Consider the following 16,039-nt stretch of genomic DNA (forward strand, 5'->3'; position numbering starts at 1 on the left):
AAGTATGTTATCAGTTATACTATCACCACAAAAGTAATGTTATCAGTTATACTATCACCACATGTTTGCAAGTGTTAATTTTTGATTTTATTGAAAAATTATTAAAAAAAATTATTTTATTTTAATAAAAAAATTTTTCTAAAAAATTATTTTGTTTTAATAAAAAAATTTACTAAAAATTATTTCTTTTAATAAAAGAATAGATTATTTGGTTTTATTTTGTTTTCCAGTTTCTAATATTAGAAATTAAAAGTTTCCAAGATTCAAAACTTTTTCAACGTCAAAAGTAAAGTGATCATTTTAATTTCTAATAAAAAAGAAAAATTCAAAATTTCAAAAATGATAAAATATCCATTTTATAGGCAATAATGAATTTTTCATATTACATGACAGTTAATAAAATGGATGAAGCATTTAAAGCTATTAAATTTATTAAAAGGTTTGAATTTTATCAAATAATTTTTAAATATTTTAATTTCTTACACCATCCAATTTAATTAATTTCATCATTAATTGTTTTTTTTTTTTTTTGCTAATTTATTCATTATGTATTATTATTTCAGTGAAAATGCTTGGGAACATATGGCGCATATGTGCGTCAAAACGCGACGTCTTGATGTCGCCTTGCTATGTCTCGGAAATATGGGACATGCATGTGGTGTACGAGCTTTAAAAAAGTCAATGCAAAATAATGATCCACTTGATGTACAAGTAGCTATCTTAGCTATTCAACTAGGCTTACTTGTAAGTTTTAAGCCTAAAAGAATATGCCAAAAAAAAAAAAAAAAACAATAAAAAACGTTTATATTTTATCATTTCGTTTAAAATTATTCCATGAATTTATAAAAGAATTTATTTGATGAAAGAAATTTTAGGATGAAGCACAAGCACTTTTTACTAGTTGTGGTCGATATGATTTAGTCAATCGTCTTTTGCAAACACGTAATCGTTGGGATGAAGTTTGTCTTTAAAAGAATTTTAAGAAAAAAAAAAAAGAATTATCATTTTTGAAGTTTACCCTCAAATTACATCCTAAATTTAATTGGAATCAATAAAATTTCCATAATTTTAGGCATTTGAAATTGCTGAAAAGTATGATCGAATACATTTACGGAATACATATTACAATTATGCAAATTATCTTGAATCGCTTAATTTAACTGATGCTGCAATTGAAAAGTAAAATTTTCAAATTTCAACCTATCAATTTACAAATAGTATGTATTAAATTTGAAAGTTACAATTCAAAACAAAAAAAAAAAAGAGTTTTTAGCTATGAGAAATCAGGTACGCATTGTTTCGAAGTACCACGAATGCTATTTGATCATCCTAAAATGCTTGAAGCATATGTCAAGAAAACGAAACATCCGTATGTTTACATAATTATTTATAAAATAATATTGTGGGAGAGGAAAAAAAGAAAAAAAAAAAAGAAGGAGATAAAAATTAATAATTTCGATTTATGTCTTAATTAGACCAATTAATTCATTATGAGGATATTATCAGATAGAATATCTATTAACTTATCATTAATCATTATTGCTGCTCTAAAAACTGATAATTAATTAAAGTTAAATATCATAGAGGTATACAAAAATGGTGGGCTCAATATATGGAAAGCAAAGGTGATGTAAATGCAGCACGTTTGTATTATCAATATGCTAATGATTATTTATCAGTTGTTCGTTTACTTTGTCGTAGTAATAATATAGATGAGGTAAGTTATGTGTGAAATTTCATTCGCTAAATTTAAATTTGGTTTAATGTCTAGCATAAATTTGAAATTTCAAAATTTTATGACAATATATGATTTGAAAAAAAAAGAGAAAATTTATTAAGTAAAAAAAAGAAAAATGTGATAATTTTTGAAAAATTTGAAAAGAAATAGAATCTAAAGGTTATTAGAATTCAATTTTTAAAATTTTCAACAAAATTTTCACAATTATGCTTAACTTGGAATAAATATATCTTAATTGATTTTATCTTAATTAAATAATTTTCAACAAATTTTTTATTACTAAGCTTACCCTTGAATAAGTGTATCTTAATTAATTTTATCTTAATTGAATATTTTTCGCCAAAAATTTCACAATTATGCTTAACCTTGAATAAATATACCTTAATTAATTTTATCATAATTAAATAATTTTTACAATTAAGCTTAACCTTGAATAAATATACCTTAATTAATTTTATCATAATTAAATAATTTTCAACAAATTTTTCACAATTAAGCTTAATCTTAAATAAATATATCTTTTTTTTTTTTTTTTTTTAATATAGTAATCATTTCATTACAGATTACTTTCAGGCAGTTGAGATGGCGAATAGTAGTGGTGATAAGGCAGCTTGTTATCATTTGGGACAATATTTTGAAGCACTTGGTGATCCAAATATGGCGGTAATGTTCTTTACAAAAGCACATGCATGCAGAAATGCATTACGTCTTGCTAAAGTATTCCCTTATTTGCTCTATTAATTCATAATTTACCGTATATTAATTTAATTAAACGTTAAATTTTAAATGGATTTAATTATTCAATAAAATATATTGATATTAACCAATATGATTACAGTATTTCAGTCTATTTTTCTAATTTTTCTTTTTTTTTGCATTAAATATTTATGGTAAAAAAGTCAATTTTCAATTAAATTAAATTAAATTTAAATTGAAAAAAAATTTACATAATATCATTTAGGAAAATAATATGAAAGATAAAATTGCTAATCTAGCTTTAATGGCTGGTGGAAATGAATTAGTTGAAGCAGCACAATATTATGAAAATATACCGGGACAAGCTGATAAAGCTGTCATGTTATATCATAAGGTAAATTAGTTGTTAAACAAATGATTTTGAAAAAAAAAATTAAAATCTTAATTCAATTTTAAAAATTTGTATCTTTGAAATTTGTCATATGTTTAATTTTATTTATGTTATATTATAATTTTCTCCATTATTATAAAAAATTTTAAAATATAGAAAAAAAGGAGAAAAACAGAAAAGTTATCAATTTTTTCTTTTTTTTTTTTTTTTTAGGCTGGTATGATTAGTCGAGCACTTGATTTAGCATTTCGTACCGAACAATTTAGTGCATTAGATTTAATCACCAATGAATTGGATGAAAATTCGGATCCACGAATACTTGAACGAGCTGCGGAATTTTTCAAAAATAATCAACAATATAATAAAGCTGTCCAACTTTTAGCTTATTCGAAAAAGGTACGTGTAATAAAATAAATGCCAGATATGAGAAAATGTTGAAAAAAAAAAAAAAGAAATTATAAAATTTATGAAATAACCCTTTCCTTTACAAGTTAGAATAGTTTTTGAAATATTAATTATTTGCAGTATTCAGAAGCAATTGATCTATGCAAACAAAGAAATGTTCCAATGAGCGAAGCACTAGCTGAAGCATTAACACCTTCAAAAGGTAATAATTAATTAAATAATAAACTTAGGATTGATACTTGGTTTATTTTGAGATGAAATCTCAATCAATTGTGAATGAATAAATTTTCAACTGATTAGATTTGTTTCAATATAAACTTGAACTAATTACATATTTGACTGAAGTACTAACTAAATTTGACATAATTAAATAAAATTTAGGGTAACTTTGAAGAAATTTTAAGATGGAATATTGTTTTTGCATGAACCAGGAAGATTATGATAATCAAAAAAAACAAGAATTTGCTACATTTTTGAGTAATTAATAATTTAGAAGAAATATCGAATGATGCTGATCGGATAAAGCTTTTGGAATCAGTAGCCAAATGTTGCGTACAACAACGTAATTATCATCTTGCAGCAAAAAAATACACACAAGCCGGAAATAAGTTGGATGTAAACTTTTTCTTTTTCCATTTCCTTCAAAAATAATAGAATAGCATTTGATTGATATTACATTAATAAGTCAAGTTTTTAACTTCCACTACACACAATATGTGCTATTAACTGAATACGATTGAAAATTTTTAATTATTGAGAATTGAGAAATTCTTTTTCTTCAAATTGAGAGTAGTGAAGAATTTCTCCGGTAATAAAAACTTCCTGTAGAAAGTATCGATCCTTTGCATTTTTTCTCCTAAAAAAAAAAAGTATTAAAATAAAATTCGAGAAATTAACCATGTGAACATAAGCATTACTGAATGAATTGTTGACAAATAGTAGTAAATTAAACAGATTTTTCAGCTCTAGTATTTGGATTCAAATTATTTCATCATATTTTAGGCTATGCGATCATTGGTTAAATCAGGTGACACTGGAAGGATTGTATTTTTTGCGACAGCAGCAAGAAAAAAAGAAATTTATATTCTAGCAGCTAATTATTTACAAACATTAAATTGGAAGGAAGATGGTGACCTGATGAAACAAATTGAATCATTTTATAATAAAGCTAATGCATATGAACATTTATCGAGCTTCTATGAAGCTTGTGCGCAGGTAATCTTATTAACCTGATAAATTTAATTTAAATTATTGCATGTGGAGAAATGTGTAGTCGCTCAGAAAGTTTTCTTGAGATAGACCGAAAAAATAAAGCAACTATAGAATTGTATTGATCAGAAACAAAATTGAGAAAATTATTAAGGAAACGAATGACGGAAAAACGAAAAAATTACATTCAGAAATGTAATTTTTTGATGATATCAAATGTTGAGAAATTTTGTTGATATTTTCATAACCTACCTGTAAAGTGAAAGATAGACTAATACCAGAAATGATCAGTGATATATGATATTTTAAAATTTATCTATATATATATTATATGATGATGAATAAAAATGAAAATGAGTTAAATTCATTTCAGGTTGAAATTGATGATTATCGTGATTATAATAAAGCAGTCGATGCATTTAATGAAGCATTACGTTGTATTACAAAAGCATTACAAAACAATCCTAAAAATGAAGAATATTTAACGGAAAAACAAACCGAATTATATCAGGCTATTGGAAATCTTAAGGAATTTATTCAAATTAAAACGTAAAATCAAAGAATTTTTCAAGATTTAAATAAAAACTTGAGCTTATTCTCTTTTTTCTTTTTCTTTTTAAGTTCATCTATGTGAAACATTCAAAATCCAACACTTTCAGTGTTTACGAATTGGATCCCACTGATGCAATCCGGCAATTAGAAGCACTTGCAGATGATAAACAAGCCTGCAAAAATATACGGATTGGTGATATTTATGCTGTGATGATTGCATACAATATCCATAAGACAAACTACAAAAAAGTTCATCTTTAAAATTGCAAGAAATTTAGACAGCTATTTGTCTTTTTCTTTAATCCTAGCAACTTTAAAAAATAGAATTTTTTTTGTAGGATTTCTTTTGCAGTTTTATTAGCTTTCAGGCTTACTCATTGATACAACAATTGAAAGAACGTGAGCCACATATCAAGTTGAGTCATTATATCAGCAAAGAAGTACAAGATGTTATTCGTGATGAGTTAAAACTACCAAGTTTCATTAATGATGACAAAAATGGGTCAGAAGCCGATGAAGAACAACGACTGGATGATGAAGTGGATTATAGCTATGCAATGAAGCGACATTTTCAACGAGACAGTAAAACATTCGATGAAGAGGACATTGAGGATACTTTGAAGTAATGAAAAAATTTCATAAACTTGATGTGATTTTCATATAGTTGATCAATAAAAGTATTTCTAGTTTCAAAAGGAATAATTATTCATGTTTCTGACATATTTCTAGTATTTGGGTTACTTTTAAGCAATCCTATGCTTTTGTTTTTCCAATATTTTTGTGAATATATTATCGCCTGTGAAATCATTAAATTGATAAAAAACAATCATGCTTTCAGAAATCAATTTCAAATTATTGCAGGTTATGTAGATTCATTTTTTTTACTCAAAACAGAAGTTATAGCAATCAATGAATTTTTACCAACGAGAAATAGATTGATGCATTTCTTTTAGTATAGGAATCTGTCATTCACATTTCGGTTGTTACTTGAAAAGAAGTCAGTCGAAGGGCAAATCGTCAGAATATTGATTTAGGTCAAACAATCAATTAAATGTTTGTTAATGGTGGAAATCAAGTAATTACCTCTCAAGTAATTAACTCTTCTCCAACCTGAGCAATTCAGGCTTAAATAGTCCTCGAAGTTTCTGATGTTCGCACAAGAAACATATTCTAAACATCCTCATAACAACAATACTCCAAAATGCAATATTGTCAATGCAATTTCTTTCAAGCACTAATCTTACTAATTTTACTATCTTCTAAAAGACAATATTCAATGTTAAGCAAAGTTATTAACAAATCCCGGGAATGAAATATGCTGAAATGGGACAAATCAAATTGACTAAAAATAAATTTAAAATTTTGCATGACAATAATTTCTGGCAGTTTACAAAGGCATTTATTTTCGATGTAACATTTGTACTTTCTCATAGAGACAACAAATAATATTTCAGTGATATTTGACGGCGTATAAATTATTGACGGAGATAAATCAGCAAGACAACATGTTCACTTTTTTTTTTGGAAGAGTAACAAAACGATACTTAGTTAGATTGAAGATATCTGTTTCTCTGTGTACATTATACATTCAAATTACCGAAGAAATTATAAGTTATCGAAAAAATTGCAAACAAATTGCATCGAAATTCTTGTCTATTTTTTTTTATCTCTGTCGATATATCTTTTTCTGCCTACATATTTTTAAGCTCTCTTACTTCCCACTATCCATAAATGGCTTTAATTTAAAATTGGTTTGTATCGATGATTGTAAAATTACGATTAATGGTTTGTTATTTTTCAATCAATCAAAAAAAATTGCTTGATTTCTTCATTCATAATATGAAATTGATGCTTCAAATTGATGCTGACAGAGTAGCAATTTGAAGTTATGAATTGCATTAAACCAAAAATCACCATGACGACACATGAGCAACGCTATTAGATTGGAGAAATTCAAGAAATGCAAATACACGCAAACGATTATAACGGTCCGTGACTTTGTGTTAGGATCCAGTATGAAAAATATATTCCATTATTAATGGTACCAATGTAAAAGAGCAAAAATTCAAATTACAGAATAGAAATGTATGTAAAACAGTAACTACGATAGAAATTACTACTAATAGTTGGACACAAAAGAAATCATATATGTAAAACTTATGCTATTGAATTTATTGCATGATTATCAAATTAGAGGATTTTACGATAGTATTTTGTTGTTGGGATGAAATGCAACATTACTTGAAGCGTTGAAAATTTTATTTTACTTTTTTTTTCGTATTAAATCATTTATGGATGAAGTATTTTAAATAAGATAATTTTTATGCTACAAATTTATAATACAAATATTTTGATTGTTTCAACATATCACAAAATTTTCTCGATTTTTCCCAAAGTAGCGAATGATAAGATTACATTCGGATAAGTCGTACTTGTGTGATATTTTTCAATATCAAGTAATTGTGTACATTCTTGCTGTAAGATGTTAACAGGTATTTTTAAAGTTGGAAATAAATTCTAATAAATGTCATGCTTTACCGAAATCATTGAATGGCGATATAGCATGACAAAATTTTCAATGCCATATTTTCTCAGGATAACGAATGTAGTGACAATAAAAACATTCAGCATTGAAGCATTGGCAGCGAACAGTAATAATATTTCATGAAAATGAGATAAATATAGATATTATATCTTAGCAAAAGTTATTTTCTCAGTAGATTTTAGAAATATTTAATAACTCTTTTAAATTCAACTCTTATTGTTGTTTTTTTTTTATTCGTTTCTATTTCATAAATCTTAAAAATATTTTCCCATTGGAAATACAATATATTTAAAATAGAAAAAAAAAATTTTATTTGCATGTGAAAATTATTCTTTTCATATGTGAATTCACTTATAAAAACAATTAGTGCAATATAAATATGAGTAAATACTTTTGTTAGTCATAATTTTCACTGTCACGCATTAATGCATATTATAATTTAAGTGAAATAATATTAATGAATGGCATTTGGCAATTTGAAAACAAATGAACTCCTCATCATCATTTAAAGCATTCATTTAACTTTTTTTTGTTTGAGCAAAATAATACAACGATGATTAGTTTAAGAGCCTAATTAAACATATTCATTATTTAAAATATAAAATATCCATAAATTATTTAAAAAATTTAAGTTTTTTAAAACAAAATTTTATTACATTCCAAATTCTTACCATATAAATTATTATATAATTTAACATAAATCCTTACATTATTTACTCTTCATATACTTCCAAGCAATCTTGCTTTGAATGAAATTTTATTCGAAACCAATTTAAATCGGGAATTCGTAGAAATTAAATCATTGTTTTATCTTCTTTTTTTTTTTTTTGTAGACCTATATTGTTCTAAATTAAGACATTTTCATGCGTTTTGTGAAGATGCGTGAATACTTTTAATGTTTTCTAGTAACTCTAAATTTGAAATACTTTAATATTTACTGGAATTAAGAATGTTGTTGCCTTGTACTTTGATAGTTTTAGTATCAAAAATCATATTAATGTTAAATGAATTTACTGCAATATTTCACATATATTTGGAAATTCTATACGAACAAGTAGAATGCTTAAGAAAAAAAGCCTATATAGTTTATCGCCGGGAGAATATTTTAATAGTTGGCATTATTATTTCAGGAGATATTTATTTGCCTTGTTTTACCGTTTCTTTTAGTTATTTTAAAGACTACTTGTGCCACCTCATCTTTTTATAACAATGGATCTTGCTATTGGCCAAATGACTGAAAATGTGACCAGCACTGTATCGAAAGGAAAGTTACCCCTATCATATGGCGATTATTTTTTACGTACGTATGCGTATTTGATTCTCGGTACAATACTCATAATGATCAACATCCCCGTCTTCCTGCTTGTGATAACTCATAAAGCACTCAGGTCAACCGATTCATCTCATAAAGATACTGTGAAAATAAGCATTGAACATAGTTTGGTAGAAAGCCTGCTTCAAATAAGAAAGAAACATTTCAAACTATCATTTTAAAACAGTGTACAGATATCATTTGAAGAAGCTTTTATATTTTCAGGAAATCCTACTTGATTCTTGCAACTGTATTCCTCAATAGTGGATTTACTGGAATCAGTTCGATACTACTTGGAATAAAACGATTAATTGATACTGCTAATGGGGAACAGTTTATCGATCATCATAAATGTGTGATTAATGTTAGTTTATTTTTTCAAAATTATTCGCACTAGCCTAATATTCTATGAAATTAAATTGAAACATTACAAATACAATAAATCTTGAAAAAAAAAAAGGCAAGAAAGCGATACGGAACATTAATAGATCTACTGCATACAATGGGGAAAAGCATTCCGAACAAATACAACTTGAATCGATCAACAAATTTGTTACCAATCTAACAAATGAAATTTTCAGATACCCATCTTTCTTTTCACAGCGGAATTTCTAAGCGGATGGAGTTTGCTGATGAACAGCGCGGAAAGACTTTCTGTTGTTGCATTCCCAATATATTACTATACTCATAACATGCACATAAATTACTCATTAATTGCTACGCATTATGGGATTACTGTCACTGCGGTAACTACTGCTGTCGTTGCAAGTTTAATTGAACCATCTCGACGCATATCTAATTTTTGCCTGTAAGCAACGATAATTTGTTTCAATCAAATGGATATTTTGTCTCCAACTGCCTATTTTGTCATATTAAACAATGTATTACTTTCAAGATTACAACAAGAATCAAAAACGATCTATGTTTAACTGGATGTATAATGATATTAAATGATTACTTCCGAAATCTACAATAATCTTGCAGGCTGAATAAAGCGTATTCACCTCGTTACTATCAAGCGTTATTACTGCTATCCTCTTCAGCTTCAATGCTAAGCGTTATCCTTATGGTTGTTGTAGTTGTCAACCTCAGAAGGTAAAGTTTTTAGAAATTTCTGTCCCTAAAAACTAAAAACTTTTGTTATCATTCATTGATGATTGCTATATTATAATGTTCACTCTTTTGTTTCTTAAGTAATGTCTGGATTCAATGCTCCTGTCGCACAAGCTAATTTGTTGACTCCGTTTTTTAGCGATACAAGTTTATTCGGGGTGTAATATTTCCTTGCACAATATTACTAGTTAGCAACAAAAAGATTATATATACATAATACGCGGCAAATATGTAAGCAGTGATAAATGAATTATACAATAATAAACAAGCAATATGACCAATTAACAAATTCCTTGTCGTTGCCTTCGATATTAGTTGACTGTCGGTTTGTTGATAGGTTGTGTAATGGTTTAACACACAGGAATTCTCCTTCATTGATCTGGGGATATGTTGCAGGGAATACATTTAGCGAAAGGAAGGATTATGGTAGCACATTGTTCCCCAATCAGCTTTTGTATGTTCTATCTGAGTTATCATGGAGGTATGGTTGCCCTTATCATCGTCCATTCTGCAGCCATGAATAGAAGTTAAGACTTGGTGACATTCCTACCATTATTCACTTATATCCTCTTTGGCTTAATTTTATAGGATTCCATCATCCTTTCTTAATAGATATTGTGGGAATTATACGTGAACGTAATTTTAATTTCGGTAATTCGACAACTCCAACCACGAAATTTTTGTAATTTTGGATGAGGATTTGAGACTGCTTAGTAATGGGCTACCGCGCAGTACAACAAATCTGAATAGTATTATTCGCAAATACAAATTGACAAAACAAAACAATCGTAAGCTTTGCGTAACAGCAGATGAATGAGGTAATTGTAACCAAAAAAGCGGGCTGAGGTAATTACAACCAAAAAATTGTGTATTAATTTTGAGAAATGTAGTATGAACAAATATATATCTGTGTAAAATGAATGTTCAGTGAATATATCTATTCACGCCGTTTACGTATGCTAGAAGAGTGGCAAACTTCAATAAATGACAAATGCAAAATATGAATGGAATCTTAATCGTATCATTACCCTCAGGAATTTCGGTGCGCAGTTCCTTTCAAACAATTCACATAACCGCAATCTGTCACGTTTTCTCAAAAATCAAAAACGATACACTCAAACGGCACTAATCTCTTGTTGTTTTACATTTGGTACGTTCCTACATTCGGATTTCTATGAAGATTTCTAATGAAGACTATGTTCTTTCCGATACGAGATATTTCTTGTGGTTTTTGAACATAAGTTTGATTTATGATTTCTTAGCGCCCATATATGCAAAAAGTTGGAAAGATCGTACATGAATCTTCCACATATCTAGCATTAGATTTTACAAGTGATTTCCCGTTTTTATTCCACACTCTCATTTTTACAGTTTTTGTCGTAGTATCGGCAATGATCGAACATAATTGCGATGCGGACGATTCTACAGCGTCGTATATCATTGTGATGATTTGCGTGTATACACGTCTGCTGAATTCCTTCAATTTGGTGACATTATTTTTGTGTCGTCAAAAAGATTTCCAGCGTACTGCAATCCAATGTTTCAAATACTTACTATATGGACAGAAACATACCCAGCCAGTCGTAACTGTTGCAAACCATACCGTTCTCTAATTCACTGGGATGGATTTATTGATTATTAAACATATTTGGTCGTATTTGATTTGATTATTAGATGTATTTGATCATTAAACGATCAGCAACAATTTTGTACTATTAAGTACTTGATTTTTCTTCTTTTTTTTTGTAAAGATTATCGTATCGTTTTTTGTAAAGATTATCGTGATTATAAGATTTCCTTTGATACTGTAATATATTACATATGTATCACTCAAAAAAAAGCCCTGCTGAATATCATAAGATCTCAAAATTACAATTAAATTCAGCTATCAATTATTAAACGGAAAGCAATGAAGAAATCATCTGCTGCTAATTATCTGCTAAGTTTAACGACCAGTCTCATATTCCAGGATTCGTTTGCTATTTAACCAATAACTTCTGTCGCCGATTTTCTTCAGTCGTAACAAAAACTGAGGGTTCTTTCTGCCTCTTTAGTTGATAGTACCTCAAACTTGGGTAAAATTAAACCTTTTATTACGATATTGATACAACAAATTAATAACGAATATACAACAAAAAAAAAATCACGTCCGATTTCTTATATCCAACCGACCTCAATGAAACATATTTAAAAAAATGGATTAATGTGCAGGACCCTCCGTTTCTTCGACTAGGACAGTCCTTGTACCGTTTTATGATTACAAGATTAGCACCCTTATGGCTTTCAAAAAAAAAGGGAGACTATTGTCCCTTTGTTTCTACTCGCGATATCAGCGACACTTCCGAGGCGAACGTGGTCTACACCTTATCTTCCAAAGGATAGAGGTGTCCCACTGCTCTCACTAGCTCTTTTCGGTTAGTTATTCTTACAACCGCTGATCGACATATACCATCTTTGCCCCTTATGAGTCTGTCGATTCTTCCCATTCCCCAGGTATTTCTGGGACAGTCTCCTTTCAACGACACCAGCTCATCAATTTCAGGTTCTCGTTGAATACGGCTGCGAGGCCTTCGGTGTTTGCGTTGAGCTCGTTTTCTTAGCTCTTCTAGGTATTCTCGCCATATTTTCCATAGATGATTAAGTCTCTTGCATGTGGTCATGTTTTGATGTTTCAATTCCTTCGTTTGTAAATTTTCTTCCCCGCATATCGTCTTGTCCCTGCGGTAAGCCCTTCTGTTAAATTTTCTCCTCGAGCTGAGCCTGAATTCAAGAAATCCCCAGGTCTTAACACTAAACCTATTTCTTCCAGGTCCACCAAGGGTCTTTCATTGCTAATCGCCTCAAGTTCAGTGACTAAAGTTATCAATTCTCCATTGTTAAGAAGCTTTGGGCCGATGGCTTTTCTTAGAGATCCTTTAACTACTCCAACCATTCTTTCGTAAACGCCGCCCTGCCAGGGAGCACCTGGAGTAATGAATCCCCACTTCATTGTTTCGTTTTCCGCTGTAATTAATTCTACAAGTACTTTGGAAGCTGCTATAAGGTTCTTGGCATTATCGGAAATTATGTGTTGTGGTTGTTTTCTTCGGCTTATAAATCCTCGGAATGCCTGTACAAATTGTTCAGTAGACATAGTTTCCATTAGTTTGAGATGCACAGCTCGAGTGGCTAAACAGGTAAACAGAGCCACCCATCGTTTGGCCTTGACATGATCCTCCTTTATTAGAACTGGACCAAACAGGTCTAAACCAACTGTTTCAAACAGTTCGTTCCTACAACTCTAGCAACAGGATAAGGAGGAAAGTGTGGTTTCTCAAATGGCGTAGCAAATATTACAAATATTTCTCAAAATTCTCTTAATATATGACCGCCCATGCGAGGTCCAATACCTTTGTCTCATCATGCTGCAGGTGTAGTGTACGCTCGCATGAAATAATTTCTTATGGTAATGCTTCACGATCAGTTCTGCTATCTTTCCTCTGTTGATGAAACACGGAAAATCCCCAATTCGAAGCATAGCTTTTCTAAATCTTCCAACACTTCTCCAGATTCCATTCCGGTCTTTTCTTAAATCCCAGTGTTCGATTTACCTTTGCATTATGCTTAACTGTGCCATCTTGACTATCAATTCTATTATCTTATCATACTCCTTAGATGCAAAATTCTCCCTAGAGAACTCTTCAAATTTCTTATTTTCTCCTTTGATACCTTCGCAAGTAGTCATAAGAGTATAACATTGTTCTTATCAGCTTAAACAGTGATGAGAATCGTGCCTCATCTATTAATGCCGTAACTTGATTTGATGCATCACTTCTTCTTTCATCAGTCCCATGGCCACACATGCACTCGTGATGTTTCCTTTTATAACTTTATCCTCGGGCCATTTTCTTTTGACTCCCATAACCATGATGGACCATTCCACCAAAACGAATTGTCTTTAAGTTTACCTGGGAGAAGTTGTCGTGAAGCTTGGTGTGCTGGATTACTTCCTGATCTTACATGATGGAATTCAATTTCTTCTTAACAATTTTGTTTGAGACATATTGGATCCTACCGGCGGTTTTCTTAACCAATGCAGGACACAAGCGCTATCCATCCATAAATATGTTTTTTTCACATCGAATTATTCTTACTACATTATCAACGAATTGTCAATATCATTATCAACAAATTAACTGCAATAACTCCATCATTAATTAATAATCACTAGATATGCATAAGTTGATTGTATTACGACTGATTATCATAAAATTAGTGCTATTTATTCGTCAATTCCTATTTCACTCATAAACTGCTGCCATTAACTCATTCTATTCTACTAAAACCTACATGCAACAAGTGACTGTAAGTGACTGTAAAGCAGCCACTATAAGGAAGAAAGCATGTATTGTAAATGCAATTGAACAGAGGATAGAAATCAAGTAGAAATTATCATAAGATTTATTAAGTGAAACCGCATATGTAAAATTAATATGCAAAATTATATGTAGAAATTATATGCAAAAGTTTTAAAACAATGAACGAAAAACAAGCAAATAACAAAGGAAATAATGAAGAAAATATACAATTAATTAATTAACAATGGAATAAACGAAGCAAAAATTGTTGCAAAAGTTTTGTCATGAAAGGATGCAAATGGAAAATGTTATTGAAAAATGAAAGATTTACTTGTGTTGAAAAAGTAATACTGTAAAGTTTGAATCTTTTGTGTTCCAATTATAAGCAGCGAATTCGGTGGAACGATTTCATTAAACCAACGAAATAACCTTAAGAACAATAACTAATACACAATAGAAATGACAAAAGGAAATAATGCGTTGTCAAGAATGTTGTAACCTAACTTGATACATTCGATGACTGAAACTATGAAGGGAAGAATTTAGCAGATATTTGAAATGGATGAAGTGATATCTAGAAAGGATGATCTCGAAGCGAGATATTAAATCCTTATATTAGCAGATAAGTGCATGGAGTTTACAGTGTTCACAAGGGATATATATACATAATTATATAAATGTGATTACAGGTGAACAATAGGTGAATAACATTTACAACACAAGGTCCAGAACGGTACATTAATTGTATACTGTTACAATGGCCTTTTTATTTATTCCGTATATAGATAGTTAATATAGACGAACAGTAAAGGATAAGATTTAAATATTACAAATCAATAAGTGACAACTACATTGTACAAAACCTTCGTGTTTCTTGACAAAAATTGAAATTCATAGAAATTATGCAAATAGTCTGAACACGAAGCAACACGAAAATATTTACCAAATTCAAAAAAAAAAAAAAAAAGTAGCAACCCAAAAAATTGGTTTGTGTTAAATAAAAGATGAGCAAACAAAAAATACATACAAGTAAGTAAAAAATGAAAATAAAATATATGCAAAGAATAGAGCTAGCAGAATATGCAAAACTAAGGAGGACGAGAATTAGGTACGAAAAAAAAAAAATAATTTCCAAAAAAGTATAGAACTGGTGCAACTAACAAAAAAAAAGAAAATTAAATTAAATTAAAAGATTTGCAAAAAATCATAAATAAAAGCAAAAAAAGTGATGTTAAGGTGAAATTAGGAGGAAGTTACATTTGATGAATAAAAGTAAATAAAATAAGTCAAAAGTAAAGTTTTGCTTAGAAATATATACCAAATGAAAAAAAAAAGAGAAAAATGGACATAATTAGTAAAGTTAATGAACAGTAACATTTGGAAAAATAAAAAGAGGAAAAAAAAACATGAATAAGTACGACTAACAAAAACAATTAAAATCATACAATAATTGAAGTACAAAAAATGGAACGAATAAATTTTAGAAAATAACAAAATTGAGTAAATTAAAGAGAAATAAAATGAACAGAATTAAAAGATCACCATTTAACTTGCAATTTTTCTAAAAGTATATCATAAATATTCACAAAATTGCCTAACAAAATTTGTAAATACTCAGACTAATTTAGCTTGAGAGATTAAAGAACGAATTACATCAAAATAAATCAAAATTTACAACTCCTGTCGCGAATTCCGATTCGCGAGACTCCAACCATACCCCAAACTAGCAAGTAAATTTCTT

General features: G+C 29.1%; 3 protein-coding genes across 3 annotated transcripts in view; all 3 read left to right on the forward strand.

Moving 5' to 3' along the window:
- LOAG_06991 (hypothetical protein) overlaps nt 1–5,617 on the forward strand; it is a gene marked incomplete at both ends in the record, with an annotated part of 6,576 nt that extends 959 nt beyond the window's left edge. Inside the window, 15 exons of the mRNA XM_020447311.1 lie at nt 363–439; nt 564–744; nt 876–959; nt 1,073–1,179; nt 1,274–1,369; nt 1,585–1,717; nt 2,312–2,455; nt 2,700–2,828; nt 3,039–3,221; nt 3,351–3,432; nt 3,724–3,845; nt 4,233–4,445; nt 4,813–4,988; nt 5,099–5,240; nt 5,360–5,617. Of these exons, the coding sequence (XP_020302444.1) occupies nt 363–439; nt 564–744; nt 876–959; nt 1,073–1,179; nt 1,274–1,369; nt 1,585–1,717; nt 2,312–2,455; nt 2,700–2,828; nt 3,039–3,221; nt 3,351–3,432; nt 3,724–3,845; nt 4,233–4,445; nt 4,813–4,988; nt 5,099–5,240; nt 5,360–5,617 (2,127 nt within the window). The remainder of the gene's footprint in view (nt 1–362; nt 440–563; nt 745–875; nt 960–1,072; nt 1,180–1,273; nt 1,370–1,584; nt 1,718–2,311; nt 2,456–2,699; nt 2,829–3,038; nt 3,222–3,350; nt 3,433–3,723; nt 3,846–4,232; nt 4,446–4,812; nt 4,989–5,098; nt 5,241–5,359) is intronic.
- A 3,128-nt stretch (nt 5,618–8,745) lies between these two features.
- Nucleotides 8,746–9,947, forward strand: LOAG_06992 (hypothetical protein; the record flags this gene model as incomplete). Its single annotated transcript, XM_020447312.1, has 4 exons — nt 8,746–8,924; nt 9,074–9,212; nt 9,430–9,656; nt 9,833–9,947. The coding sequence occupies 4 exons, from the start codon at nt 8,746–8,748 to the stop codon at nt 9,945–9,947; spliced, it is 660 nt and encodes a 219-aa protein (XP_020302445.1).
- Nucleotides 9,948–10,945: 998 nt separating this feature from the next.
- On the forward strand, nt 10,946–11,574 carry LOAG_06993 (hypothetical protein; the record flags this gene model as incomplete). Its single annotated transcript, XM_003142527.1, has 2 exons — nt 10,946–11,111; nt 11,333–11,574. 2 exons carry the CDS (start codon nt 10,946–10,948, stop codon nt 11,572–11,574), a joined length of 408 nt encoding a protein of 135 aa, XP_003142575.1.
- Between the last annotated feature and the right edge of the window lie 4,465 nt (nt 11,575–16,039).

Source organism: Loa loa (genome assembly GCF_000183805.2).
Source record: "Loa loa unplaced genomic scaffold supercont3.307, whole genome shotgun sequence".
Classification (NCBI taxonomy): Eukaryota; Metazoa; Nematoda; class Chromadorea; order Rhabditida; family Onchocercidae; genus Loa; species Loa loa.